We start from the raw sequence: 26,643 nt of genomic DNA, 5'->3' as shown, positions 1-26,643 counted from the left end.
CCTCGGGGCGCCGCAAGCGGGATCAGGAGCCGGTGAGTAGCCGGCGCCGTGCTCCCCTCTTCCCGCCTGGGCCGAGAGCGTGCGCCCCGGGGGCAGCCGCGGGGGGAGGGGGCGCGGGCGCCACCTGGACGGCCCGGGAACAAAGGAAGGCGCCCCCGGCGCGGCCCTCGGGGCATCCTCACCTGTGGGGCGCAAGGCGCCGAAGTCCCCTGGCCCGAGGGTCCGGCTTCCGCTGCCGAGGCCTTTTTACCTGGGCTCTCCTCTGGAGGACGCCCGAGTCGGCCCAGGGGGGTCGAGGGGCCGCGCGGCCTGGGACCCTCTGCACTCCAGGACGCGGTGGGCGCACGCGATAGCGTCTGCTGACTCGGAGACGCGGGGACCGCGGGTCACCGCTCTTGGGCGGCGGCGCACGCGGTAGGCGCGCTGGGTGCCGGCCCTGAGCGGGGCCCCCCCGGGTGGAGGGATGAGCCCCGTGAGGAAGGCGGGGCGGGAGGGGGCCGCTCTGGCCGCCTGGCGCGCGGCCCGGGGTCCCCGGGGACGCGCCTCTCCGCGGGCCGGCGCCGCCGCCCTCCCCCTGCGGGACCCCGCGCGCGGGGGTCCATGGAGTCCTCTCCACTGGCGGCGCTCAGAACTGTTCCCGGCCACGCTGCGCCGGGCTAGGAGAATCTAGCGAGAGAAATCTTTGTGAGAGAGTGGGTGAAAGTGAGAGGGAGCGGGACCCAGCGAGTCCGGGCACCGCAGGCCCAGCCGTTGTGGGGGGGAGCAGCCACCGGGAGCCCACAGCCCCCGCAGGCCGAGACCCCCGCCCTGCTGGGAGCGCCTGGCCTCCGGTACTCTCCGGTCCCCCACCCAATGCACACCCCCGCCAGGACACGGTCTCCACATCCAGACCCACTCTGGGACACACCCAGAGACACACAAAGACTCACACTGGCTTGTGGCCCGTCACCCTCGCCCTCAGATGTGCACATACTGCATCCCAGATGCACATTCGCACACCATCGGGGCGCACACACACATTCCATCCCTGACACACACACATTCATGGTCACACTCTTTCCGAGGGAGAGGCAACACAGGGCACGCACGCAGGCACAACCTGCCCTGGATGTTCGCAGTCACTCCACGCACCCCATCCAGGCACACAAGTCGACCCGGGTCGGCAAACACTGCACCCCAGGTGGGCCTACGCTGCGCAGAGCGGTTTGCAGGCTCCCTGCGGTGGTCTTTCAGAAAGAGCAGGGTCCGGTGTCCTGGAGGTACTTGCTGAAAGCCTAACATGCCCAAGGCTCCTGGGCAGGTGAGGGGCTGTCCCAGGCCCTTCTGGGCTTCCTGATAGCTCTGCCAGGCAGTGGGCAGCACCTGTGATGCCACCTTTAGTGGCAGGCTTTGTTTCCCAGCCAGCAGAGCAGCAGGCAAAGGTGGTGGTGGTGGAAGGATTGTTGTGCGTGTGTTTTTTCCTTCAAGGGGGAAGAAATTAAAGATTCTCACACCTCGGCAATATGTTTCTACTTACGGTGTGGTGTGTCTTAGCACCTGACCAGCAGGCGGGTGGGTCGTAAAGCGTCTGCAGGTACCAGCGGGACAGGAGATGGGGACCCCCATGGGGACCCCGGATGGAGGCCACCCTCCTGCCTTGCTTGCAGAGAATCTCACACTTTTCCCTTTTAAAACACATGGTGTTCCTTTTTAATAACGGCAGTGGCTCCAGATTGGGAAGGGGGAGAGAAAAGACTTTTAAAGGCCCCAGCTCTGCGGGAAAGGCGGGGAGGCAGGGAGCAGGGGAGGGGGGCTGTCCAAAAGCCTAGCCCAGGGATCTGCTTAAGGGAGCCTTCTAGGAAGCCCCCCAAACCAGGCCAAGGGCCCTCCCAACCTCAGTGGGCTGTCCCCAGCTGCTTTGCCTGGGCTGGAATGTGTGCATCCTGGTCCCAAATGCCTTGGCCCATTGTTTGGGGAGGCCTGGAGGGAGTGCACCAGCCAGCCAGGGACCCCAGAGCTGGGAGGGGCCCTAATTCCAACAGTTGCTAGGCACTGCAGTGTGCTGGGCCCTCTGGACATGGTGAGCTCATCTCATTCATCTCCCCAGCAGGTAGAACGTATTTTCCTCCCATTTTATGGAGGAGGAAACTGAGAACAGGGGATGGGAAGCCAATTGCCCAGGTGCCCCAGCCGAGATGGGCACCCACATCCCAGGAGGAGAAGGTCTCCCTGTGACCTTTCCTGCTGGAGCTTGGGGTGCGGGACTGGCCTGTCCAGGCCCGCCTGGCCTTGCCCTCTTGCCCTGTCCCCCGCCCAGCCCTGGGAGGGCAGCTGCAGCTGCTGGCAGGCAGGCCACACCAGCCCAGGCCAGGCTGGTGTGGCAGAGGGGCAGTGCCACAGCCAGCCAGGACCCCCCTGAGAGCCCCCTTCCTGGCCTGGCCGTGGGGGTGAGTGGGGGACAGGAGGGCTGTGACCCACCCCTGGCAGTTTGAGAATGGGCCTGGGGTCCGGGCAGGCCTGGCCGTGCCTCCCACCCTGCTGGGGGGGGCCCAGGCAGGAAGCGGTGGGTGGGCCGGGGCAGAGACGCTGGCACGCCCGAGTTCATGCCGAAGGAATTCCGAATTAGCGGGCGGCTGGCTGCCTGGGACCTCCGGGGCGGCCCCCTGGCCCCCCGCCCCCCAGCCGCCCCCGCCTCCTCGGCTCTGGCCGGCACAGCCGGCTCCTTCGCACGGACGCTGAGACCTCCGGCGAGCCCTGGGCCAAGCCCCAAACGCAACTGCGATCCCAGGCTCCAGCAAGACATGGCCCTCAAGCCAAGTTTGCCCCGGAAAATCGTCAGGGCTGGCCCCGGGAACTGTGTCCACCCCATCTCGCCCGTTTGGGGCAGTGAGAGCCAGCACAGGGCAGCCGCTGGCATTTAGGGGCCTCCCAGGGAAACCAGGATCACCCTGTCCTTGGCTGCCAGGGAAGCTGGGCTGCCCCTGCCTCTCTGCCCCCCTGCAGTCCCTTCTTACAGCTGCCCGGTGATCCTTTTAAAATATAAATCCCTCCCTTGCTCAGAACCCTGGAATAACTCCTCCCTGCAGGTCTGGCCCCCTGCTAACCTCCCAGACCTCATTTCCTACCACCCCTGCCCCCCCAGTATCTTTGCACTTGCCGCTCCCACTGCCTAGACACTCTCTTTTGTATATTTTCGTGGCTACTTCTTTCACTTTATTCACATCTCAGCTCAAATGCCGCCTCCCCAGACAGGCCTCTTGGGCCATTACCTGCCACCCCTGATTCGTGCTTTATTTTCTCCCTTACTTGTTCTCCTAGACATTTATTTGTTCTTTTTCCTACTGCTCCCTTGGATTCAAGACCCAAAAGGGCGTGAATTTTGGGTATCTTGGTCACCATTGTGCCCTCAGGTCCTGGCACACTGTAGGTGCTCCTTGAATGAATGAATGAACGAATGAGTGAATGAGTCCTCACTACTACTCTGGGTGGAGGGAGAGGCCCCTTCCCAAAGTCTCAGAGAAGTAAAAGAACTGGGTTAACTTCCAGAGTGACCTGGGGGCATTCGAACCCAGCTCAGCCTGGCTTAAAGATCCCACAAGGTTGTCCTTAAGACAATATTTTCACTCTTCTCGAACAATCTCATGTGGCGGATACCATGATGCCTACTTCCCAGGTGGGGAGACTGAGACTCAGAGGGGCATCAGGGGCTTGAACTGTGCATCCCCTCCCCCTCTTCTGTGCCTTGGTTTCCCCTCGGATAAAAACAGCTCTCTCTTAAGTTCTAATCTTTGGACTAGAAGGCTTCTCCAGTGGAAGGCAGGAGGAAAGGCATCAACCACGGCATCCCAGGGGCCCCTGTGCCCAGCACCCAATTCACACACAACCCAGTTTAGGAAGTCACTTCCCATCTGATCTTCCCAATGGCCCTGAGGACCGTGAGTTTTCTTGTTCCCATTTTGCAGATTAGGAAAACTGAATCGAGGGAAAGCATGATGATGGCAAGTCCCTTTGGATGGGGGTGGGGAGCCTAGAGCTTGCCACGGTCACTTTCAATTCCAGCGGCAGCACAGAGACTGACAAATATAGGTTTAAATAGTGTGCCCTTCTTCTATTTGGTGACCTTAGGCAAAGGACTCGATCTCTCAGAGCCTTGTTTTTTTTTTCATCCATAAAATGAGCAGGATTCTAGTAGGGCTCAGGGCACCCCTTTTTAGAAGTGCCTTCCTCCCCACAGAGACACATGTGTGAGGTTCTGGGGGTAGAAGAGAAAGAACACACAATCTGTTACTTCTAATTGTCAAAAATAAAATGAAAAAAAAAAAAAAGCAGAGTGTGGTGGTTGTCAGAAGTATGTGCAAAGCAAGAGGTACTTGGATCTGAGTGAGGTTTGTAACCACTCAGAAAGCCCTGAGCAAGTCAGTGAGGAAGTGCTTTGGGAGGACCTGAGTTGTGGAATCAGACAGTCCTGAGGCTGAATCTTGGCTTTACCACCAACCTTGGGTTTGTCACTTGACCTAATAGAGCCTCAGTTTCCTTCTCTGTAAAATGGGGACAATCATATAAAGCTCCTTTGCAGGACTACCGTGAGTCTTGGAGGACCTAGGATGGTGGGGGATGCTCAGGGCAGCTCCATCCCAGGCCTGACAGGTGCTCCTCTCTGACCCCAGACACGGCTGTGATCAGTCCCCAGGACCCCACGCTCCTCATCGGCTCCTCCCTGCAGGCCACGTGCTCAGTGCACGGGGACCCACCAGGGGCCACCGCCGAGGGCCTCTACTGGACCCTCAACGGGCACCGCCTGCCCCCTGAGCTGTCCCGAATGCTCAACGCCTCCACTCTAGCCCTTGCCCTGGCCAACCTCAACGGATCCAGGCAGCAGTCGGGGGACAACCTCGTGTGCCATGCCCGTGACGGCAGCATCCTTGCCGGCTCCTGCCTCTATGTTGGCCGTAAGTGGGCCCCCAGGACAGCTAGGGGTAGCTCTTGGGGGCAACATCTCCCTCTGGAGAGGGGCATGAATCATGGGTCCTCTGGTCTGGGGCTGAACAATGGGTATACTGGCATAAGTTGAGAGGTACAGGCCACTAGGGTGGGAATGAGAACCTGGAGACCACCCCCCCACAAGACCATCCTCAAGAGAGCCATGCAGGTGGTCCGGCCAACATCTGCTCTGTCCATCCTCCTTCCGCCCCAAGGTGGGGGCCCCAGCTGGCAGCCAGCAACTCCCCCTTCCACCTGTCCACGGCGCATCCAGACCCTCAGCCCCTGCACCCCCCTTCCCCAGTTCCCCCAGAGAAACCCTTCAACATCAGCTGTTGGTCCAAGAACATGAAGGACCTGACATGCCGCTGGACGCCGGGGGCCCACGGGGAAACCTTCCTCCACACCAACTACTCCCTCAAGTACAAGCTGAGGTTGGTGGTGGCCCTCGGGTGACATGTGTTCCAACCTGGCTGTGTGGCCTTGGCCAAGCCTTCCCTCTCGGAGCTCTGGTGTCCTCTCTGCACTCCGGGGCTGCTGGGGGGAGGTTTGGGGGCCCAAAGGGACCCTCACATGTCCTCCTCCCCTCCTGCCCCTGCAGGTGGTATGGGCAGGACAACACATGTGAGGAATACCACACAGTGGGACCTCACTCTTGCCACATCCCCAAGGACCTGGCTCTCTTCACACCCTATGAGATCTGGGTGGAGGCCACCAACCGGCTGGGCTCGGCCCGCTCTGATGTGCTGACACTGGACATCCTGGATGTGGGTGAGCCCTACCCCCCCGCAAGGCCAGCCTGGCCCACCTGGGATCCACCCCCTCCCCCTCGGCCCCCACCAGCCCAGCCACACTGCAGCTCAGCTGAGGTCTGCGCTGCTGGTTGGGTTGGGGAGAAGCTAGGCATCCACCCGTCCGTCCCCAGCCCCCTGAAGCAGCCAGGATACCCCTACTCTGTGGAGAACACCTGGCCTGGCTGCCTCCCCCTCGACAGCCCAGGTGTGCTGAGGGGGGCCCCCCGGGGAGCTGGGAGGGGGGCGCCCAGGTCTGGAGGCGCCCCAGGAAGCAGCAGCCTGTAGCTGGGGGGGGCGTGCAGGCGGGAGGCAGGAAATGGATGATCTGCGAGCAGAATTGGGCCTAATCTAATTAGGGTGTTTCTCAGCCCCAAGCAGGCCTGTGCCTTAACCCTTTCGGCCCCTCACCAAGGCCTCAGGGGAAGAGGTCAGCCCTCCCTGCTGCCCAAAGGGCTCCCAGAAGGTTCCTCAGAAGTGTTGCAGTGACTCCATCCTCCTGCTTCCCACTTTGCTTCCTTAAGTCCTGAAGCTGCAGTGGGCATGTTCTAAGCCTCAGTTGTCCCTTTGCACCGAGCAAAGCCGTCACGTTGAGGACCTTTGTGAAGTTGGAAAGAGCAGGAGGTGGGCAGTGGGGGGGTCGGGGAGCTTCCCAGGAGTCTGGCAGCCCGAGGGCTCCCTGGTCTCCTGGGCATAATAATAATAATATCATCATGCAGGCAGTGTCTGCTTTTTACATAGTTCCCTGAAGATAGGATTATGTTTCTCCTGTCACAGATAATAATGGTGATAACAGCTAACATTAATTGAGTGCTTCTAGGTGCTGAGTGTTTCCTGAATATTATCTAATGTAATCCACCCGTCCTGAAGGGGGGAGAGGGGAGAACGGAGGCAGGTGCCATCTAAGCCACGTTCCCTGGTGTTTGGACCCAGACAGGGACCAGCCAGGTCCAAAGAGAGCCCGGTGCCTAAGCCCCGCCCCGCCCCCCTAGTGACCACCGACCCCCCGCCAGAAGTGCACGTGAGCCGCGTAGGGGGCCTGGAGGACCAGCTGAGCGTGCGCTGGGTTTCACCGCCTGCCCTCAAGGACTTCCTCTTCCAAGCCAAGTACCAGATCCGCTACCGAGTGGAGGACAGCGTGGATTGGAAGGTGCCCGCACCCACCCCCCAGTTCCGCTCCTCCCTCCTCCTCCTCTCGCCCCTCCCCACCCCAAGCTGCCCCTGCCTCTGACCCTGCCCTTGCCGCCCAGGTGGTGGACGACCTCTGACCCTGCCCTTTCTGCCCAGGTGGTGGACGATGTGAGCAACCAGACCTCCTGCCGCCTGGCGGGCCTTAAGCCAGGCACCGTCTACTTCGTGCAAGTGCGCTGCAACCCCTTTGGCATCTATGGCTCCAAGAAGGCAGGGATCTGGAGCGAATGGAGCCACCCCACGGCTGCCTCCACCCCCCGAAGTGGTGAGCACCCCAACAGGGCTGGGTGGTCCTGGGACCAGCCCCAAACCAGTCTGGGCCTCTGTTTCCTTGTTTCCTTCAAGAGAGCAGAGGTCTCAAACTCTTGGCCCCGGGGGCCAATTGTGGCCCTTGGATCTATTTTCTTGGCCTGTCATTTGGAAAAAAAAAAGTTTGACCTACTGGCAGACTTTTAAAAACAATAAGTTTGAACACAAATATCCTAGATTCCCTAGAAAAATTGTCTAGAAAATGTAATAGGACACAGCCAGAGTTACTCCACAGCCCCCATCAGCAGAGGCTGCCCCTTAAGTCAGGGCCCTTACTCTTTCAGCTGCGCCATTCCCACCTGGCCTGTTTCACCCACATGTACCCCTTCCCCAGCCCCTAAGGGCAAGTAAGTTTGAGACCCCTGCTTCTAAGACGATGGGCTGCCAACTCTCCCTATGACCGGCTTTGATTTCCCCTTCTGTTAAAGGTAGCGGGATGGGATGATCAGGGGCTGGGTCTGATTCCCTTTGCGGTCGGTGGGGGGGTGCGTATCTAAGCCCATGGACCTCCCTTCTCTCCTTTGTGAAATGGTATGAAATCTTATTTGGTACGTCTGGCCTCAGCTTCCCTATCTGGAAAGTGGGGATGATAATCATGCCTGCCTCAGGCTACTGTGAGGGTTAGATGAGAGATAACCCATGGAAAGTGCTCTCATGGTGGGTGCCACCCAAGCGTTTGCAAGTGATAGTTACTGAGACTCCCATCCCCTGCTCCCCCAGTGGTTTCACCTAAGGGAGAGCCCCTTTTCTGAGATGAGGACACCAAGGCCCCAAGGTCACACAGGGATCTGAACTCAGTTCCCTTGAAGTCCTGGCTCATGCTCCTGGGGTGATGGGGAAACCAAGGCCCAGAGAGGATCCCAGAGTCAGGGAGTGGCAGAGCAGGGCTCCAGCCAGTTCCCCAGACCCCATCCCGGGCCCCTCCAGGTTCGGCGGTGGGCGGGAACTAGCACAGCTGGGAGGAGCCTGAGCCTTGGCCCCTGCTCGTGCCCAGCACCTGTGATTCTTGCACGTGAGCCAGCAGGCGGCTGTGTCCGCTGGGGAGGCTGGGGAGGCCAGGGGAAGCCGGCAGGGGCGGTAGGGTCCGGGGCTGTGCCAGGGCCTGTCAGCGGGTCCCCAGCGTTATTTATGACGTGAGGCCGATGTCCTTATCCGCCAGCCTGCTCAGGGCTGGCTGCGGCCAGCGACTGGACCGACAGGCCGGCCTCCCACCTGGCCCTCCTGGCCCACTCCCCATCCAACAGGCAGTACTCTCAGGCCTGTCCTGGGGGCTTGCCCCTCCCCCTCAGAGCCACCTCGAATTCTCTGTCTCCTCTCCCTTCATCTCTCTGTCACTCACTCTCTTTCCCTGTTTCTATCTTTCTGCCTTTCTTGGTTTCTGCGTCCCTACACCCCCAGTGTCTCTGTCCCTCCCTGCTCTGGCTCTCCATCTCTCGAGCCTCTGCATCTCCTTGGCTGTCTCTCATTGCTTTCTCTCTCCCTCTATCTGTCTCTCCTTGCCTCCATCTCTCAGTCTCTGTCTCTCTCTCTCCAGCTCTTTCTCATCAGCGTCTCTCTCTTCCTTCCTCTGCCCCCTGCTCTGTCTGCTTCTCATCCCTTTGGCCCTGGCCTCTCTCTCCTCCCCCCGCCCCCTTCCACTCACACCTGGCTCAGGCCACGGGAATCGGGTTCCTAGAGGGGATGTGGAGGAGGAGCCCCTTCCTTCCCCTGCCCCCTATCTCATTGGGGGCGCAGCTGGGCTGCAGTGCAGGGCTGGGCCGTGGGGAGGATCGGGTCCCGTAGAAACAGGGTGGGAGGTGCCCTAAGGGAACATCCCTCTCCTGCCCGCGCGCGCCCTCTGCCGGGCGCGCCCTGACGCTGCCTCTCCGCCCCCATTAGAGCGCCCGGGCCCGGGCGGCGGGGCGTGCGAGCCGCGGGGCGGCGAGCCGAGCTCGGGGCCGGTGCGGCGCGAGCTCAAGCAGTTTCTGGGCTGGCTCAAGAAGCACGCGTACTGCTCGAACCTCAGCTTCCGCCTCTATGACCAGTGGCGAGCCTGGATGCAGAAGTCACATAAGACCCGCAACCAGGTAGGAAGGAGGGACGCCCGGGCGAGAGGTGGAGGGGTGGGGCCAGGGGGGTAAACGGGCTGGGGAGGTACGTCCTCAGCCCTCAGACACTGCCTCCTTCCTTCCAAGCACAGGACGAGGGGATCCTGTCCTCGGGCAGACGGGGCGCGGCGAGAGGTAAGGGGGGCCCAGGTGGGTGGGCAGGCAGGGAGACAAGGGCCCCTCCTGGTGGCCGTAGGCCACGGGACCTCCACCCTCAGCCCTAGTTACTGAGGTGCAATCCCTTCCTCCATCTCTCTTATCAGCATGTACGTTAACACCTACTGTGTGCCTGCCCCTGTAGCCCTTAGTCTAGTAAGAGCATCCAGACCCCTTTAAAATGTCCAGAGGGGAATGTCATCCTCAGGGATGAATGCACATAACCACCCGGTAGCATTATATGAGCGCCTACTGCATACCGGCCCCGTGCCAAGTACATTACCTGCAGGACACCCCATGGAATAGATATTACTTTTCAGAGGGGAAAACCGGTGCCTAGAGAGGGGCAATAGCCTACCCAAGGTCACCCAGCTGAAAGTGGTGGGACCAGGACCTGAAATGGGGCCTCCTCATTTGCTCTGTGCTCCTGGCCCCTCCCAGGCTCCTTGCTAAGCCTGGCTTCCCCTCTGCCTGCAGGTCCTGCCAGATAAGCTCTAGAGGCTGGGGCTGCCCTCCCTGCTGCATGGAGACCCAGGGGCCACCCCCAAACTGGGGGCCACCTCTGTACCCTCACCTCAGGGTGCCCCAGCCCTCTCGGCAGCAGCTGGGGTGAGCACTCTGAGCTCCGAGGGCCACAACAGCTCTGGCCTCCACGTGAGGTGCACCCCAGTGCGGGGAATGTGTGTGAGGGGGGCTGAGCTTCCCAGAACGCCTGCCAGGGCTGGGGGTGAAAAAGGGTCATTACTCCTCCCTACCCAGGACCACTCCAAAGAGTGTTTTTAAATAAACAAACTATTTAGGTGCCCTGACTGTGAAGGTGAGTTTGGGGCTAGAGTGGCCTAGGGTGGGGGCTGAGGAGGAATCCTGATGACCCTTTGGGATGGGAATCTTGACCTCCCAGAATCTGACTCTCTCCATGATCTGAAATATCTGGTTTCAAACTCCTTGGAGAGTGTGATTCAAAACACCAGAGTTTTTACACTCATGGAGTGGGGGAATCTTGCACCTGCCATCCCTGGCTTTGTGGGATCCCACCGCAGCACAGAGAGACAGTGGAGCAGCTGCAGACGAAAGGTTCTTTAGGTTCTTTATTATGAGAGGTGAGGCGAACTTGAAGAGGGTCAGTGGTCCGGTGGGGCATGACCCCAGCCAGCTGGCAGTCAGGGCAGAGCGCTGTACACCCCATTTCCCATCTCCTCTGGCTTGTCCCTGGGGAGCCACCATCACTCGGCAGATTCTGCATCAAACCTGAGATCCTGGAGAACCTCACTGATCGCTTCCATGGTTTTAATTACCCTACAAGAATGGACGGGAACTATAAATAAAACCCAGATGGGGCGAATTAGCCGCCGCTGCGCAGCTCCAAAGGGGCTGTAGCCAGCCCCGGGCCCTCTTGCCTGCCGCCAAACCTCCAGGCAGCGCTAGCAGCCAGAAGGACCATTTAGGTGCCTGGGAGGATGGGTGGTCCCACGGGTCCCGAGTGGCAAGAGAAAAGGCCATCTTGGGTGGGTGTGTGCCATCAGGAAGGTGTGCAGGGTGACTGTGGCACATGTCTAGTGGGTGTGCACACGTGTGCGCTTGGGGGGCCAAAGGAAGGAACGTGCAGGCGTGTGCCTGGTGGGGCCTGGGCGACCATGTCCAAGCTCGGAGTTGAGCCATGTGAGCAGGATTGGTGTGTATGAGGTGCGCAGCTGTGTCCTGGGAATGCACAGCGAGTCTGGTGTGAAACTGCATAGCCTGTGTGCTGAGGGAATGTGTGTAGTACATCTAGGAGTCACCAAGTGAGTACTCTGGCGTGCACACCCTAAGGGTCGTGTGCAGATCTGCCCTTGCCAGCCCTGGGGCGCACCTGGCTGGGGGTGGGTGCCCAAGGGTGCATGTGCAAATCTAGCATGGTCAGCCCACTGGGAGGCGGTGCTCACTTCATCTTCAGCTGGTGCATCTGCAGGTTGTCCTGCCCAGTCAGCTCTGGCGTCCCCATCAGCTGCAGCAGGGCCACCTAGTTGGGGAATAGGCAGCAAGGAGGATGTCACAACTGGCAGAGGCCACCCCCTGCCCTCCCACATAGTAGGGAGGAAGAGACACTGAAGCACCGGGAAAGGCAGCGCAAGGGTGGGGCCACAGCAGGCGCGAGTCTCAAGGGGCGGTACTTCGCGCAGAAGGAATCTAGGATTACGTTTAGGGGGGCTCCTGAGGAGAGGGGCCGAGTGGGCGGGCCCTAGAATCAGTGCAGAGCGCAACATGGGCATGACCTCATGTAGGCGGGGAAGGGGAACAGTGGTGAAATCTCAGGCAGGGATAGGTGGGCGGGGGCGGGGGTGGGGTGGGGTGGTTGGGTTGTGAGGGTTGTGAAGTTGGCGGAATCTCAGGGACCAGCCGGGGAGTTACAATCCCTAGACTGGGATTGGGTCTCTAAAGCAGCGTGGCCTGGGAATCCCAGCGTAGAGTGTGATGTGGGCGTGGCTTCACGTGGAGTTGGCCTGGGAATGGTAGTGTATCTTGGTCAGGATTGGCTGTAGAGGCAGAGTAGGCTGGGCCTTGGATCCCTAGCGGGAGGAACAGAACCTAGGCTGGGATCGAGGGTGTACCCGGAAGGGGACCTGGCCTGGAAATCCAAGGCCCCCAATCAGCAGGGAGTTGAGTACCTGTCCTGGGGCATTGGGACAAGCCGGGGGGGGGGGGGGGTAGGAGCATTGTAGGGTCGGGGTCTGGGATAGAGTGGGCGTGTCCTGGGACTAAAGATCTGGATGAAAAGTGGGGGCGGACTAGGGGGCTAACCCTGAGACTCTCCAGTGAACTTAGTGGATGACTGAGGTGGGGCAGGAAGAGGGGGTGCTGGGGCGCCAGGGGCGGGGTTCGAGGGAACGGAATCTGGTCCCTCCCCCAAGGGGTGCACAGTGGGCCATGACCCGAGAGACAAGCCGAGGAGTAGGGGGGATACATGGAGGGGGCGGGACCTAACCGTGGCCAGGCGCGTCTCCTCCAGCTGCTGCAGCCTGCGCACGTGGCTCGCGAGCAGCGGCTGCGCTCGGGGTCCGGCTAGCTCGGCCTCCACCGCCAGCACCTCCCGCGAGGCGGCGGCGAAGGCCTGGGTCACCTCGTGTACTGTGCTCCGGTAGCGCGGAAAGTCGTAGGGCGGGCCGCTGCTCAGGTACTGTCGGTGGCCTCTGCGGCAGGCGGGGATCCTGAGGCTACGGCCCCGGCTCTCAGGCCCTGCACCCGCATCGACCACCTGAAAGCCCTCCAAGTGTCCCCTAAACCCCAGAGTGTGGAGGACGTTCTGACTCCCGCAGGGTAACCCGAAACGGGCCCACTCCCGCGCACGCGGAAGGGAGCGATCTGGTCTCCCCGCAAATCCCGCCCCACCTCTGACACCGCGGCCCCGTGGGGACCCAGTTCCTCCCCCGAGGCACGCTCATCCCCGGAGCGGGCTGTGGGCTGACCCCTCCCCTCCCCTATGCCCTCACTTACTCCTCCAGCCGGCGGAAGGCCTGCGCGCGCTCAGCCTGCAACTGGTGGATGCGCTGCACCAGCGCCCGTATCGCGGCATCTTTCTACGGGGCGAGGGGCACGGCTAGGGTATGAAGCCGGCGCCCCCGCGCCTGCACCGCCCGCCCCGCGCCTGTTCCCGCTCGGGCTCGAGCTCACCCAGGGCCACACCAGCTGCTCGCGCTCCGGGGCTCCAGTGGCTCCTGCATCACCGGGCACCGCGGGGACAGCGGACTCTGCCGCGGCCTCAGTGATGATCATGACTGCGCAGCTCTGGTCCCACCCGGGAGCAGGTTGCTCCGCTGCGCCTGGCGCCCCCTGCAGGCCCGGAGGCCTCTGGAGCCAGCTTGTGGCGACCAGCTAACCTGGAGACCCCGGGGGAAGAATGGGGAGCGAAGACTGGGGGCTTCTCAGGCCTGACACCCTCCACCCACCTCCACCCCTGTGCTTGTTCCCGACTGGCGCCTGCCTTAACGTTTTCGACCTTAAATGTACGGTTCTGTATACAGCAAGGCTGTCCTTCGGCTTGTTTCTATGCAGCTATGTCAAAACCCGACTTCAGGGCTTCCCTGGTGGCGCAGTGGTTGCGAGTCCGCCTGCCGATGCAGGGAACACGGGTTCGTGCCCCGGTCCGGGAAGATCCCACATGCCACGGAGCGGCTGGGCCCGTGAGCCATGGCCGCCGAGCCTGCGCGTCCGGAGCCTGTGCTCCGCAACAGGAGAGGCCACAACACTGAGAGGCCCGCGTGGAGAAAAAAAAAACAAAAACAAAACCCGACTTCACTTCCTCACATCCCATCCCCACTAATATAAAGAAAATTGAATCCAAGAAGTGATAGCCATCATCTAATGCCACAAGGTTGTGACAAGAGTGGGACTTGAACGCAGGTTCTGACACTGGAGAATTCCAAGTCACTGGCACCCACAGGTTCTGTGTGAACTGCTTTGAAGAGGGGGGCCTGTGCAAAAGGCCCTAAGGTGGGAGTCAGTGCAGGGCTGAGGTCAGGGGTGGGGGGTGGGAGGGTTCCTATTAAGTACAGAGAAGACCTGGGAGCTGGACATACACTGCCTAGTTTGAGCTTCAGGAAGCCTCCTCCTCCAGGAGTGGACACAGGGTAGACCAGAAAGATGGTGGTGGCCTGGCCTTAGGGAGGAGGGGGCAACTGACAAAAATGAAACTCAACTGAGGCCTGAAGTGAGAGCCTTTAGCTGGTACTCCAGGTCTCAGCTGTTCTCAAGCATCAGTCTAGGCCTGGGTTGTCACCTACAGGAAGCCCCAATCACCCCAAGACAAATAAAAGCATGGCGTTGTCAGGGCACTACAAGCCCTCACCTGACAGACATCAGTCTTGGGTGGGACTCAGGAGCTCCTAAAGGTCAGTCAAAATTGAGAACAGGTATTTTACGCTAGGTGGGGTGTTCCTTCCTACCCCGCCATCCACCTACACCCAAACACCTCCAGGCCCCAGATGTGAGGGTTGTTAATGTGCCTGACCAGGTCCCACCAGTCCCTAGGCTGAGGTTTTTATTCCCATATTACAGATGACAAAATCCAGATGGTTGGGCTCACTAGGTTATGTGGCAGAGAGCCAGGAGTGAGACTTGCCTGTGCTGTGGTTATGACAACTTTAGACATGAAGGGCCGAGACCATGGTCAACTTTACAGGTAAGACAACTGGAACCCAGGACAAAGGACCCCCAAGAGCTATGAAGAACTGAGTGACAGGAAGTCCCTAAAGGAGATGCCCGCACCTCAGCAACCTCCCCACTGGACAGACCAACCACATGGACAACCAGTTACTGCTCCAGTCAACGAAAGGGAAACTTTACTGAGGCCCCAGGGTCATGGGGCTTAGGCAGGAGGCCACCCTGTGGGCAAAGAAGAAGCCGGTGGAGGGGCCTTATTTGACCTTCTTCTTGGGGCGCAGGTTGTTGGTGTGGCCGCACTTCTTCTTGCGGCAGTTGACAGCACGGGGGTGCAGGCGAGCGTAACACCTGTGCAAGGACACGAGCGAGTGGTGAGGGCACATCCCGACCCCCAGCAGGGCCAGCCCACACCCCCAACCTGAAGAGTACATACTTGCGGCAGATCATCTTGTCGCAGTTGTATTTCTGAGCGAGCTGGCGAAGGGAAGGCTCGATGATGCCACCTCGCAGACGAAGCACCAGGTGCAGGGTGGACTCTATAGGAAACGAAGGGCAGAGAGAGACAGTGACTGAGCCTAGGCTCACCACGTCAGTCCCACAGGTGCAGGGCAGCCTCCAGTGCCCTGCAGACCAGAGCTTCTCACGTGTTGACAGGGACACATCAGAATCCGTTGCGTGTTCTATGTGTAGATGGACACACCAGCCCAGCCCAGCCCACAGAACCTCCACCTTGTCATTTCCCACCAGTCCTCAGGGAGTCTGAGACTAATATATATATACATCAACAGTGGTGTCCATCTGGGTTTCCCCAAGGGCAAGGCAATTCTAAGTGGTGCAAGGACCTTTTATTTTCCTAGGTAAGATATTTAAATCTTTTGCTGCAAAAAGTGGTGCCGATTTTCTTTACAGTAATCACATTGAGAAACACAAACACAAGAATTAAAGAAAAAAAGTGAATAAGAACATGAGAAACCATCGCCATTTGGAAATCCTGGTGGAGATCTTGAGATGCTTTCCAGCGATGGAAACAGTACCTTACAAAGCAATACTCCCTAGCCCTATCTGATCCTCACCTTAAGAACAATCCTCCTCTACAGCCCCCTCCCGGTGCTGAAGAGGCTGTCAGCTACCCATCCTGGGTCCTAGGCCCCACTGAGGTCCTGTCTAGCCACCCCACCCTCGTACCTTTCTGGATATTATAGTCTGACAGAGTGCGGCCATCCTCCAGCTGTTTGCCCGCGAAAATCAGACGCTGCTGGTCAGGTGGAATGCCTAAGAAGAGAGCACTTCAGTTACTAAAGCTCTGGCAAGAGTACTACCAGCAGATCTCCCCTCCCTCCACAGGGCTGTGCCAGGATCACCCCCAAACTGTCAAAAGGGAAAATGAGGTAGAGAGGACAAGCTGCCTTCCCAAGATCACACAGGGGAAGCACTGGCATGGCTGAGATCTGTCCAAGCACCCATTCCACAAGGGACAGCAGATCCCCAGGGCTGAAGGGCCCCCATTTTGCGGAGCACCCAGCCCCAACCCAACTCACCCTCCTTGTCTTGGATTTTAGCTTTGACATTCTCAATGGTGTCACTGGGCTCGACCTCTAGAGTGATGGTCTTGCCCGTCAAGGTCTTCACAAAGATCTGCATCTCTGCGTCTGCTGGGGAGACAGGGGGAAGAATGGCCGGATGGAGTAGTGAGCACTGAAGGTCTGAGCAGCCCGAGCTCACAGGCTGGCCAGCCTTAGTTCCTGACAGCCCTGTGCCGGCATCGACTTCAAATGCAGGCCCGCCCCAGTGCCTGTTTCCTTCCACCCTCCAAGCCGGCAGCTTCGTCTTTAAAGATGGAACGAAAAGTTCAGGTCTACGGCACCACGTTGCCAAGAACGGTCTGGAGGTCCCATCCTTCCTCTCCTCCGCCAGCCCCCAGTCTGCCTGCAGCCGGGGTGGGAATCCCATCTTAGTAGCATCCCCCCAACACACAAGCTTTCCTCCCTACAGTCCCTTCTCCTTATTCCAAGCTCAGACACCCAAAACTTTGGCTTCCTTCTGGGTTACGCCCTAATCCTCAGACCACATTTCCTGCCTTTGATCCAGTCCATAAGTACCAACTGCCAACCACGTGCCTGATACTTGTTTACACAGGTATTTCCGTTTTTTCACTTTCCAAGTCTAGAAAACGGCTGCTACTACCAGACTCTACTTACAGATTTAGAAAAGGAGACAGAGACCCAGCTCAAAGGCTTAATATTTTTAAATGGACTGGCAGAGTGTCTGCCACGAGACAAAGTTACAGTTAATACTCCTCCCCATTAAATCGGATATGCCCCGAAGGACACATCCTCGCCCCAAAGCCTCGTCAGATAGCTAGGGCCGGCGGAGCGGGCAGGCTCCTCTTCCAAAGGCCGGCTTCCCTCCCATGGCCCACTTCGGGCTCGGAACCCGGCCCAGTGCGCCTTGCTAAGCCGCCCCACAGGGCCTAGCTCGCCTAGACGGATTCCAGGCCGCCCCCTCCGCTGCCTGGGTCCCCGCAGGCTACCGCGCAACCCTACACAGGCCATCACCGACCTGCTCCGTCGTCTCGTTGACGAGAAAGAGAGCGGTTGAACCGGAAACCGCCGATTCGCCGCCGAGGGCGCCTGCGCACCGAGCACGCTGCGCGTCTGCGTCACAATCCGCGCCGCGCCGCGCCCCGCCCTCGGCCCCGCCCCGCCCCTATGCTGGGTGCGGGCGCACGAAGCCGCGGTGCCTGTGAGCGGCCGATGCCCACCTGCCTCGGGGTGCGAGCTCCGCCCGTCGGGTCACGTAGGAAATGCCGCACCTTTCCTGGTGTTTCTGCTCGCTGTTTCCAGGCCGCCTGAAGACTGCCCGCACGTAGCGGGTGCTCCGGAAATATTTCAACAGAGTAGGGGAAACTGTTTTGTGCTAAAGTGGAGGCATTAAGCAGAGGGTCTGCAGGTCCAAGACGCAAGGGTCGAGGCAGGAGGCGGCGTAAGGGCCGAAAGTGTTGGAGCCACTGGAGGCCGGCCGCTGTGCACAGATGGATTAAAGGGCGGGTCCGTACAGGAGCACGGAGAGCAGGTGGGGCTGGTGCATTCACCCAAGGAAATGGGGTGGGACCCAGGGTCTGTTTAGGATATAAGACGGAGGCGACTCAAGGATGGCTAAAAAGTGCTGGGCGCCGGAAAGCGGTGAGAACTGAGAAGTTACCTGTGGGTTTGGCAGCGTACCTTATTTCCTTGAACACTTCGCGGCGCCCCCTATGGACCAGGCAAAAGCAGACACTCTGAAGTCTGGGAAGAGGCCTTTAATAACACAATTTCTAAGTGCTCCAAAGATGAGGGGACTCTGTGAGAGTGTCTGATGGGGAATGAGACCCCCAGCTCCTTGAGGAGCCCACCTTAGGGCTGAGATTTGGAGGAAGAGTTACTCAAGGAGGTAAAGGAATAATGTGGGCACTGGGAATAGCACATTTGAAGGCCTGGTTGGTGACAGGAAGTGGGGTTATTATGGTTGCCACCACTGGAGACTCCCACTCAAAGCAGAGCAGCCCACTTCTTTCCAGCTCAATGGTGCCTGGCTGTCCATAACCATCCTGTCCCACATCCAGCACTTGCCCCCATTCTGGACTGCTGGGCCCAAGGATGGAAGGAAGCCACTGCTAGGTGCACCCTTCCCTTTTTAGTAACAGAGTCTTTTTATTGATAACTTCCCAACAGCATCTGTAAACATCGGGTACAAAAATATTCTGCTTAACTCTGTTCTCCAAGGTGGCTTGGCTTGCTCCATGGAGGCCCCAGGAGAAGCCTGCTGGGCCCTCAGGGTCCACACCGCTGGTCCGAGAAACAGGGCCTAACCAGGCTCGGTGCTGAGGGGATGGCTAATCTCTGCCTTGAGGCTTCTACAACTGTCTCAGAAACCTCTTTGAGATAATGATTGGAGAAAGTATTCAATACTGTCATTGAAGGAAGGGGCAAGGAGACCAGAATTAGTAGGCACAGGGGTGGGCTGGGGTGAACTCAGACATGACAGTGCTTGGCCACCTTGAGGAAGTCCTGACCAGGGTGCTGGGGCAGAGGACATCTGGCTCTGGTCTCTGGGAACCTTTAGGTGTTGCTCAGAGCAGACCTCAGGCCTGGCTCTGCACCCAACCCGACTCCAGCTGGACTGGTCATCCCCTGGCCTGGCAGAGGGGTCTACAGAAGAGAGATGTTCTCAGTGAGGGAGGAGGAGGAATGATAGATCCCCAGGAATTCCATACCCCAGGGAGGGAGCCTTGTCCCCCAGTGAGCCCCAAATGACAGAGTAGGGTGGCAAAGCTGACTGTCTCAAGGCAGGGTTACCCACTGCCACCTCAGACATCTGGGCAGTGGCACCGCTGCTGCCCTGAGACCCATCCGAGCTCCTGGGAGTAGGGCTACTCGCCCGGCGTCTCCTCGTCATCTGTATGGCTGTGGCCATTGATGGCAGGGGAGCCGGGCCGGACGTGGGACAGGTCCTCGAAGCCGGGGCTGAGGGAGGGCGAGACTGTGTCGGGGCTGGTGTCACATGAGCCTGTGCTCTGTTCCGAGGTGGCAATGGTTGTTGTGGTGCTGGGCGGGATGGGGTCTTCATCCTCGTCTTCCAGGAGGGACGCCTCCGGGATGTCTGGGGGAAGGAGGCCCAGCAGCTGGCTTAGTCACCATGCCAGGCACTGTGATGAGGGATTAACTGGGCCCAGGACCCCTGACAGCTACCCCCACCCCATGGGACATAACTCAGTTCATTTTACAGATGAGGAAACCGAGGTCCAAGCAGGTGAGAGGCCTCTCTTTAAGGTGAGGTAAGGTAAAGACGCAGGTTCTCTGGGGTTAGGCCTACGCGGGCCCTGGGGGCAAGTCTGAGCCTGGCTCTGCCCTCTTGACTGTGTCACCTGGGCCAGGCCCCTCACCTGCCCGTGTCTCAGCTCCCTGCTCTATAAACTGGGAATGATGGCATTGCCTTTATGCCTGTGGTTGTCAGCGGCCCTGGAGTGGGGAGCTGTTGGCCCATTCTGCAGACTGGGTAAACTGAAGCTCAGCATGGAGGACGCTGTGCTTCCTCTGACAAGTTACGGCCCCTCTGGGCACAGTCCCCACCTCATAGGTGTTTGTGGGTAGCAGCCTGGCTCGTAGGGGTACGTGACATTCACTGGGCTAAGGACTGTCATCATTCTTGTCCACATTCCCTCGTGTCACCTCCCCCAAGGGAGGAGGCTCTAGTCCCAACACCTGCTCCGCCGGTTGCCAAGAAGATCAGGCCAGCACTCCCGCCCCTGCCCCAGGTCTTACTGGACCCACTGCCCACTAGGGCCCGGGCTTGGTGTCAGCCCTTGAGGTGACCTTCCAGAAGCCAGCCCTGGGCTGAGGGCCCTGGCATCCAAGGGCACAGAGCCCAGAAGCGGGATGTAGGAGCTCTGGGTGACACTTACGGCTGAAGGCCTCCGGGTGCTGCCTGGCCAGCTTCCCTTTCAGTGTCCTGCAGGGGAAGGGAAGGCACACAGGGCTGAACCTGCAGAGTGTGCAGGCTGGGCCCGGTGCAGGCCAGGAACCTCCCCGTCACTGCTTGTCATACTCTGCTCCAGGGCTGGAGGTAGGACTGGGCGCTCAGCCAGCGGACCTCCCACCCCCAGGACGGATGGCAGCTACCCAGCTGTCACCCAACTTCTGCGTGTCCTTGGTGCTGGCTCTGCGTGCCGGCTGGGCCCTCTACCTGCAATGCCTCATGTCTAAACCTCTTCTACCGGGACAACCTTCCAGGAAGCTTCCCTTCCCCTTGCCTCAACAGGCACGCCTCTGGGTGACTTGTCCCAGCCTGTCTCTCCATCCCCGGGGTGAGGATGTCTGTGGGGGCCAGGAGTGCTGACTATCCACACCCCAAACACCGAACACTGGCACTCACTAAACTGAGCTTCACAGAGAAGCACCTGCTTCCCTTTTTAACCTGGTTTTTCCTTTTTACCTGAAGTAACGCAGTTCTGTTTACAAAGAATTACAAAAGGCTCTTCAGAGCAGTCTCTCACCCTTGACTATGGCCAGCCAGCACTGTCCCCCCCAAAGTACCACTGCTGCTGCATCCCTGCCTGGGTGGACACACTTATCTCCTTCCTGAGTGACACAGATACACACAAAAGGTGTCAACCCTTGTGGTTCCTACTCTACTCCCACCCCTGCAACACCACACGTGGGCAACCAGCCTGGTGAGATGCCCCAGAAAAGATACGCTTTAGATAAAGGATTTATCCGGCCTGTCTTGTGATTTCTGCACAGAGCATGCTCCAAGGAAACATGTTGCCCTCAATCTGTGGCACCTGCTCTGCCAGCAGATGCGGCTGCCCCCGGAAAAGAAGAAGCGGCACAGTCAGCCAGAAATACAGCTGTAGTGCCAGCTTGTTCCAGGCCTCGGCGCCCCAGCAGCAGTTGTTAACAGCAGCAGTGGTGACAGGAGCTCCGGGGGCCGTGTCAAACATTCTATGTGGCTGGGGACTTGGACATCGTCTTTCTCTGTCCTCATGGAAACCAGCTTGAGAAGGACCCGCAAAACCTGGCAATCTCATTTTCCTCTTGAGAGAAGTCCTGGGTGGAGGCCAAGGGGGACATAAGGCTAGCCTTTCACTGTCTGCTCCTGCCTGCCTTTTGCATTATGGGTCTGGCACTATGTTGCATTTTCAAAAAAGGAATAAAATCTAAATTCAGAAACTCCAAGATTTTCAGATCTTCTCTAATACTAAGTGTGCAATGAAGCCTCCTAAAACAAGCTGAATCTCCCCACCGCCCTGCTATGTGGAGAGGACGGCCCTTATTGAAAAGAGGAGGAACCCTCTTTTCAGGCTCAGAGGCTCAGAGCAGGAGGCAGAGACTGGAGAGCCAAGCACTCACCTGATCCTGCGGAAGATGCTGTCCAGGTCCCGTTTCATCTCCACCAGGGTCCTTGTGTGGTGCAGAAAGCGCTCGCTCATCTGCTGCAGGCGGGCACTTGACAGGTTGTTGAAGTTGAGCAGCATCTCGTTTGTCTTCTCAAAGCGGTCCAGCCTGGTGGCGGAAAAAGGGCACCGACTCCTCTGCTCAGCCTCCAGGTCCCTGCCAACTGATCCTGCTAGGCCCTTTCCTGCTCCATGACCTTTGCGTAGACCATTCCCTTGTCTTGTGGAGCTCTACCTGGTGTTTGAGCCAGCTAGCAAACTCCTATTCAACTTTCAAAACCCTACTCAAAAATCCTACTCAAGTGTACCCTTCTCATGTAACCTTAACCCTCTCCCTCAAGTAGACTCTTTGACACTCTGACTCCCCTAGCCCCAGCTTCTTTCTCTTGCCCAGCCCTGACACCCCGAGACCAGGAAGGTTCAAGTCTGATTTTGTCTCCCCTCGGCCTGGGAGTTCCCCAGGGTCAGGTCTGAATCTGAACTAAAGACCTAGGAGGGAGATGGGTATGCTGAGACCCAGACATATCCAGCACCACTGTCACAGGGCAAGAAAGGTAAGGTATCAGGTCTGTGCTGGGTTGTAAATGGAAGGAAGAGCCTTTGGCTTAAAGACACAAAAATAAAGCCCCAGGAGACCATGTTTCCCCCGGAAGGTTGTGTCAGCCCTTCTTCCCCACAGAGCAGGCCGGAATTAGGGTGAGGCTATGGTGGACACAGTGCCAAGCCCCAAAGAGGGCAAAGGCCATTCACAGCCCTTCCAAGTGACCCTGGGTGCTCCACAGAGACAGCCTAGGCTCTGAGAGAACAGGTTCCCAACAGGAAGTGAGCCGACTGGCTCCCTTAAATCCCCCAGCAGTTCCTTCCTTATCCCCCTCAAGTCTCCCCACCCCAGGCCTCGGGAAAGGAGCTGCTGTGGTCCCCGCCAAACTGTCCGCAGCTGCGAAACTGTCCCAGAGCCCTGCTTCCTGTGCCAAGGCCTCGCCTCCAGACCAGGAAGGAATTTACTTTGGAGCCAGCCAGCAGATTTGCTCATTTCCTTCATTTTATCACCAGTGTGGGCCCGGGGTAGAGGCGGGCAGGGCAAGAATGCTGGCCAGCAAGTGGATTCCTTCCCATACCGGGGGCCCAGGGCCCTTGGCTTCCACTCACATGTTCTTCTGGGCCAGGATGATGGCGTTGACATCGTCCGCATTCACCATGCTCAGGATGCGGCTACAGAAGACCCTCGAGGCCGAGTCCGGGGGGTCCATCTCTTCCTCCTCCTCCGCTGCCTGAAACAGGCGGGAAGAAAGTGTTTTCAGTCTGCATCAGGAAGTGGGGGGAGGTGGGATGGGGGGCTGGGAACCCCACAGGCCACCTGTCCGTAAGTGGGTCATGCCACCTGAGCCTCAGCTTTGTCATGCCAGGAACTCGGGGGTGTTTCGAGAACCACAGGAGTTCCTATTTATAACTTGCACCCAAGCACATCACAATCCCATCACCCCTCCCACCTCCACACGTGCCCCTCTCCACGTGCCCAAAGCTACAGGCACCTTCCTCCTGCATAGACCTGCCCCCTCCTCCTGGCTGCCCCCTCAAATCATCACCCCCTCCAATGCCTCTTCTCCCAAGAGGTCTTTGATGACTACCCCTATTCTGGTCACTCATCACTTCACCTTTTTTTAATTGCTCCACTGTCTCATCGCTTCCTGAAATTATCTTAGTTATCAGTTAACCCTTTTGCCTGTCACCCCCACAGCAATATTAGCTCCAATAGAACAGAGGCGTGTGTTCTTTCTTGCTCGCTGCTCTGTCTCCAGAGCCCAGCCCAGAACCTTGTTCACAGCAAGAGATTGCCTGAATTTAGTTTTATGAAGGCAAACGGAACCTTTCAAACTCAGCTCTGAAGCTAGACTTATATCAGCAAGTTAAAGCCAAGAATTTCAGGCACTGGCAGCCAGGCTGTGGGCCCCAGCAACCCAGATGGCTCTGTGGCTCTTGGCTCCCAGCTTCCCTGGCACACAGATGCTATCCCAGCAGGTGGGGACTTCCTGGACCATGCTAGGGCAGGAGGGACCACAGCTTCAGCACTGACCCTCCTAAGGAGGTTCAGGAAAAACCCAGAATCCTGACATAGCTTGGCTCTGTGGTCTGCACGTTTAATCGCCGACTGAAAGGCCCACTTGCAATTGGTTAAGGTTCACACACAGGATCAGGAAGGGCTTTCAGAGCCCACTTAACTACCCTCCTCTTTATTGAGCACCTACTGTATACTAAACAAGACACCGATTTCAAACCCTGGCAATTGTTACCATCCTTATTCATACATGAGAAAATTGAGGCTCAGAGACTGAGGAACTAGGCAGTTGTCACACAGCCAGTGAACATGGGTCACAACTCAAACACCCACAGACCACAGGATCCACAAATATGTGACTCTGACGTTCAGTAGCTACCTGTGACAGGACAGCTGCTTCTTGCAGCACCTGATTCCTGCCAGACTTCTGATTGTTTCCAGAAATAAACCTGAAATATGGATTTCTTTTTCCTGTGAAATCGCCTCATTTACAAATGTTAGCAACTAATATTTTTCTTACCCCAACACCATAGAGGCCAAGAGTACGTATCTATGCCCAGAATCTGGCTATCAGTTTGCAGCCATTACGTGCCTTCTGGAGATAAACTGCCACACCTGACGAAATCCACCACCTCCCCAATCACCATGTTTGAGCTCCTTCTATGTGCCAGGCATGGACACCCACACCCTCCACATTTCCAAAGAAGATCATGTATAAAGAGGACACTTGGGCTCTCAAAGGACAGAATGTGGCGGGAAGCCCACAGCTAGAGCCTGGCAGGTGCAGGATTTGGACCTGTGGGAAATGGTTCTGCTACAAAGATGGGCTCTTTCCTGTCTCTGGCTCCCAGATGTGAGGGCTGAGGGATTCAAGGCACACTCCCCCACCAGCTGCCTCTCACAGGAAGCCTTCCCTGACTAACATACACATACAGAGTGGAAATGACCCAGCATGGGCTCTGATCCTTGCTCCAAATATATTTATGGGGGACACACGCAGAAAGGGAGACTGTGTGACCTTGGGAGAGTCACCTCACTTCCTAGATCCATTTTCTCACCCAGAAAATAGGTATAACAAAGAATCTGAATCTCACAATGCTGTCTGTGGGGACTAAAACCAATAGTGCTAAGAGGTGCTGGGCTCGAAGCAGTCAGTTTCTCCAAGTGGAGTGTGAAGAAATCCTAGGACAGGGCCCGGGAATCAGTATTCTAATGAGGGTCTCCCTAGTGCTTCCAAGAATACAGAACAAACACTTATATAGCACTTCATTTAATCCTCAGTCTCCCCTACAAGGGCATCTCCGAGGGCACCAAAGGCTCCCAGGGGTGGGCTCAGGTCACACACCAATACGGAAAGGCGCCGCAACTCCACCCAAGTCATTTAACAGAATTTAATTTGGCTGCCCAAGCTCAGCAAAACCCGCGAGGCGGGGCGGGGTTCACAAATCCCCTCATGCCCCGCCCCTGTGAAGCGGGAAACTGAGGCCCAAGCAGGTCAACGCCCGATTCCGGGAGACACGGCACAGCCAGAACACAGGCGGCCCCAACTCCCGCGCCTCGGATCCAGACTCGGCCCATGGCGCCGCCCGCGCGTCCACCGCGCAGACGGGGAAACTGAGACCTGTGCGCAGGAGGGGTGCCCAGATGTTGCCAGCGGCGCGCCCCACCCCGCTACAACCCGAGAACCGCGCCCGACCCGGCCCGGCTCCCCAGAGGCCCCTGCGTCCCCAGCCCCACCCCGAACTCGGCCCCGGCGTCGGTGGCAGCAGCACCTGCACATCTGGCGGCCTTGCTCGCGCTTCCGGGATGGCGCCCGCGCCGCCGCGACGTCACCACGCACCATGCGTGCGAGCGCGCGTGGCGGCGACGTGCCCTGGGCTGACTTGCGTGCGTGGAGGCGCGGCAGGAACGGGTGGAGCTTAGATGCAGCTTCTATTTGCGGGTGCATCACAACAAATAGCCAATCAAGCAGTCTCTCTCGCGCCTGCGTAGTTTCCAAAGCCTGAGCTCCAAGGCAGCCCGGAAGGGGGGAGGGGAATGGGGAGGGAGGATGAAACAACCAATTTTATAGATAGTAAGACTGAGGTCCGAGAGGGGCAAGCATTCCCACAGGGTCATGTAATCCTCGAGTGGGCTGTGGTGGATCCAGACCCAAATGTTCTGCTTTCCAGGCTGGGAATCAGACTCACTCGGGTTCAAACACCCTGCTGCGTTTTTGGTAACCTTTTTCTGGGCCAGGATCCTGCATTGCATTTAGTCATGTCTCCTTGGTCTCTTCCACTCTGTGACAATTCCTGTCTTCCTTAATCTTTCATGACCTTAATACTTTGAAGAGTACTGGTTTTGTAGAACACCTAACATTATGGGTTTGTTCAATATTTCCTCATGATTAGTCTGAAGTTGAGCAGCTTGGGAAAGAATCCCACAAAAGTGATGTTTCCTTCTCAATGCATCATATCAGGAGACACTGGGATGTTGATATGTCTCATTGTTGGTGACGTTAACTTTGATTACTTGCTTAAGGCAGTGTCTACCAGCTTCTCAACTGTCAAGTTACTATTTTCCTTTGCAATTAATAAGTATTCTATGGGGGGATACTTAAGAGACCATGTAAATACCATTGGTGTTTTGGTCTTGGGTTTTTTTTGTTGTTGTTTACATATTTTTCACCCTTTAGTTTTAGCATCCATTCATGGCTCTTGGCAGCAATAATGATTACTTACTATGTGTTTGCATAATGGTGATTTTTAATTTAATTATTAATTGGAATTTTGTTGTAAACAAGAGCTGTCCATTCTTCTCAATTATGTATTCAAGTATTTATATCACTATGGAGTCATGAGTATTTATTTTATTCTGTGCCTTATAATTAATTTCTATATTATTTATTTTACTGCCCCTTTAATTTAGCTCCTATGTCTTTTTAATATGTCTCCATGTTTCTGTGAGTACGTCCTTACTTTTGGCATCACAAGATGTTCTGTGCTTGCTTTGGAATATCCCTGGAATCAGCCATTTCTCCAAGGA

At 57.7% G+C, this 26,643-nt stretch overlaps 4 protein-coding genes across 18 annotated transcripts; 1 reads left to right on the top strand and 3 right to left on the bottom strand.

The window, feature by feature from the left end:
- The first annotated feature begins 6 nt into the window (after window positions 1–6).
- On the top strand, window positions 7–10,309 carry CRLF1 (cytokine receptor like factor 1). The gene is made up of 9 exons (XM_027084749.1): window positions 7–32; window positions 4,647–4,928; window positions 5,264–5,393; window positions 5,561–5,730; window positions 6,743–6,900; window positions 7,038–7,206; window positions 9,129–9,316; window positions 9,430–9,472; window positions 9,971–10,309. The coding sequence occupies exons 2-9, from the start codon at window positions 4,799–4,801 to the stop codon at window positions 9,982–9,984; spliced, it is 1,002 nt and encodes a 333-aa protein (XP_026940550.1). The 5' UTR covers window positions 7–32; window positions 4,647–4,798; the 3' UTR covers window positions 9,985–10,309.
- Window positions 10,310–10,562: 253 nt separating this feature from the next.
- Window positions 10,563–13,410, bottom strand: REX1BD (required for excision 1-B domain containing). 10 transcript variants are annotated; one of them, XR_003428335.1, is made up of 5 exons: window positions 13,142–13,409; window positions 12,965–13,047; window positions 12,456–12,747; window positions 11,343–11,492; window positions 10,563–10,808 (listed from the first exon to the last, which is right to left on the bottom strand). XR_003428335.1 is itself a non-coding variant. In XM_027084752.1 (5 exons), exons 1-5 carry the CDS (start codon window positions 13,241–13,243, stop codon window positions 10,790–10,792), a joined length of 573 nt encoding a protein of 190 aa, XP_026940553.1. In that variant the 5' UTR covers window positions 13,244–13,410; the 3' UTR covers window positions 10,563–10,789. The 10 variants fall into 10 exon arrangements, 8 of the variants coding, with proteins under 8 accessions (XP_026940553.1, XP_026940552.1, XP_026940555.1 ...); XR_003428334.1 differs by having other exon boundaries at window positions 10,563–10,789; XM_027084752.1 differs by having other exon boundaries at window positions 11,416–11,492; window positions 13,142–13,410.
- Window positions 13,411–14,779: 1,369 nt separating this feature from the next.
- UBA52 (ubiquitin A-52 residue ribosomal protein fusion product 1) lies at window positions 14,780–19,875 on the bottom strand. Of its 3 annotated transcripts, none has more exons than XM_027084746.1 (5): window positions 19,870–19,875; window positions 16,168–16,281; window positions 15,815–15,901; window positions 15,063–15,165; window positions 14,780–14,977 (listed from the first exon to the last, which is right to left on the bottom strand). In XM_027084746.1, exons 2-5 carry the CDS (start codon window positions 16,268–16,270, stop codon window positions 14,884–14,886), a joined length of 387 nt encoding a protein of 128 aa, XP_026940547.1. In that variant the 5' UTR covers window positions 16,271–16,281; window positions 19,870–19,875; the 3' UTR covers window positions 14,780–14,883. The 3 variants fall into 3 exon arrangements, with proteins under 3 accessions (XP_026940547.1, XP_026940546.1, XP_026940545.1); XM_027084745.1 differs by lacking the exon at window positions 19,870–19,875 and adding an exon at window positions 17,189–17,232 and having other exon boundaries at window positions 16,168–16,278; XM_027084744.1 differs by lacking the exon at window positions 19,870–19,875 and adding an exon at window positions 17,189–17,218.
- Window positions 17,510–25,517, bottom strand: KXD1 (KxDL motif containing 1). 4 transcript variants are annotated; one of them, XM_027084743.1, is made up of 5 exons: window positions 25,389–25,511; window positions 22,710–22,831; window positions 21,517–21,669; window positions 20,070–20,116; window positions 17,510–19,267 (listed from the first exon to the last, which is right to left on the bottom strand). In XM_027084743.1, exons 2-5 carry the CDS (start codon window positions 22,808–22,810, stop codon window positions 19,038–19,040), a joined length of 531 nt encoding a protein of 176 aa, XP_026940544.1. In that variant the 5' UTR covers window positions 22,811–22,831; window positions 25,389–25,511; the 3' UTR covers window positions 17,510–19,037. The 4 variants fall into 4 exon arrangements, with proteins under 4 accessions (XP_026940544.1, XP_026940542.1, XP_026940543.1 ...); XM_027084741.1 differs by lacking the exons at window positions 17,510–19,267; window positions 20,070–20,116 and adding an exon at window positions 20,123–21,213 and having other exon boundaries at window positions 25,389–25,517; XM_027084742.1 differs by lacking the exons at window positions 17,510–19,267; window positions 20,070–20,116; window positions 25,389–25,511 and adding exons at window positions 20,123–21,213; window positions 23,996–25,293.
- Window positions 25,518–26,643: the final 1,126 nt, after the last annotated feature.

The sequence above is a fragment of the Aethalodelphis obliquidens genome, unplaced genomic scaffold, assembly GCF_003676395.1.
Source record: "Aethalodelphis obliquidens isolate GAN/ISIS:26980383/991018 unplaced genomic scaffold, ASM367639v1 scaffold53, whole genome shotgun sequence".
Classification (NCBI taxonomy): Eukaryota; Metazoa; Chordata; class Mammalia; order Artiodactyla; family Delphinidae; genus Aethalodelphis; species Aethalodelphis obliquidens.
This window is presented reverse-complemented; position numbering and strand designations above follow the sequence as displayed.

Excerpts from the sequence above, each read along its gene's own strand:
- UBA52 (XM_027084746.1), bottom strand. The coding sequence starts at position 16,270 with ATGCAGATCTTTGTGAAGACCTTGACGGGCAAGACCATCACTCTAGAG. Across the intron at positions 15,902-16,167 it reads TAAAATCCAAGACAAGGAGG|GCATTCCACCTGACCAGCAG; the intron begins GTGAGTTGGGTT and ends CTCTCTTCTTAG. Across the intron at positions 15,166-15,814 it reads AGACTATAATATCCAGAAAG|AGTCCACCCTGCACCTGGTG; the intron begins GTACGAGGGTGG and ends CGTTTCCTATAG.
- KXD1 (XM_027084741.1), bottom strand. The coding sequence starts at position 22,810 with ATGGACCCCCCGGACTCGGCCTCGAGGGTCTTCTGTAGCCGCATCCTG. Across the intron at positions 21,670-22,709 it reads ATCCTGGCCCAGAAGAACAT|GCTGGACCGCTTTGAGAAGA; the intron begins GTGAGTGGAAGC and ends TTCCGCCACCAG. Across the intron at positions 21,214-21,516 it reads AGCATCTTCCGCAGGATCAG|GACTTCTCTCAAGAGGAAAA; the intron begins GTGAGTGCTTGG and ends GCCTCCACCCAG.
- CRLF1 (XM_027084749.1), top strand. The coding sequence starts at position 4,799 with ATGCTCAACGCCTCCACTCTAGCCCTTGCCCTGGCCAACCTCAACGGA. Across the intron at positions 5,731-6,742 it reads ACTGGACATCCTGGATGTGG|TGACCACCGACCCCCCGCCA; the intron begins GTGAGCCCTACC and ends CCGCCCCCCTAG. Across the intron at positions 6,901-7,037 it reads AGGACAGCGTGGATTGGAAG|GTGGTGGACGATGTGAGCAA; the intron begins GTGCCCGCACCC and ends CTTTCTGCCCAG.
- REX1BD (XM_027084750.1), bottom strand. The coding sequence starts at position 13,243 with ATGATCATCACTGAGGCCGCGGCAGAGTCCGCTGTCCCCGCGGTGCCC. Across the intron at positions 13,048-13,141 it reads AGCAGCTGGTGTGGCCCTGG|AAAGATGCCGCGATACGGGC; the intron begins GTGAGCTCGAGC and ends CTCGCCCCGTAG. Across the intron at positions 11,493-12,455 it reads AGGAGACGCGCCTGGCCACG|GTGGCCCTGCTGCAGCTGAT; the intron begins GTTAGGTCCCGC and ends TTCCCCAACTAG.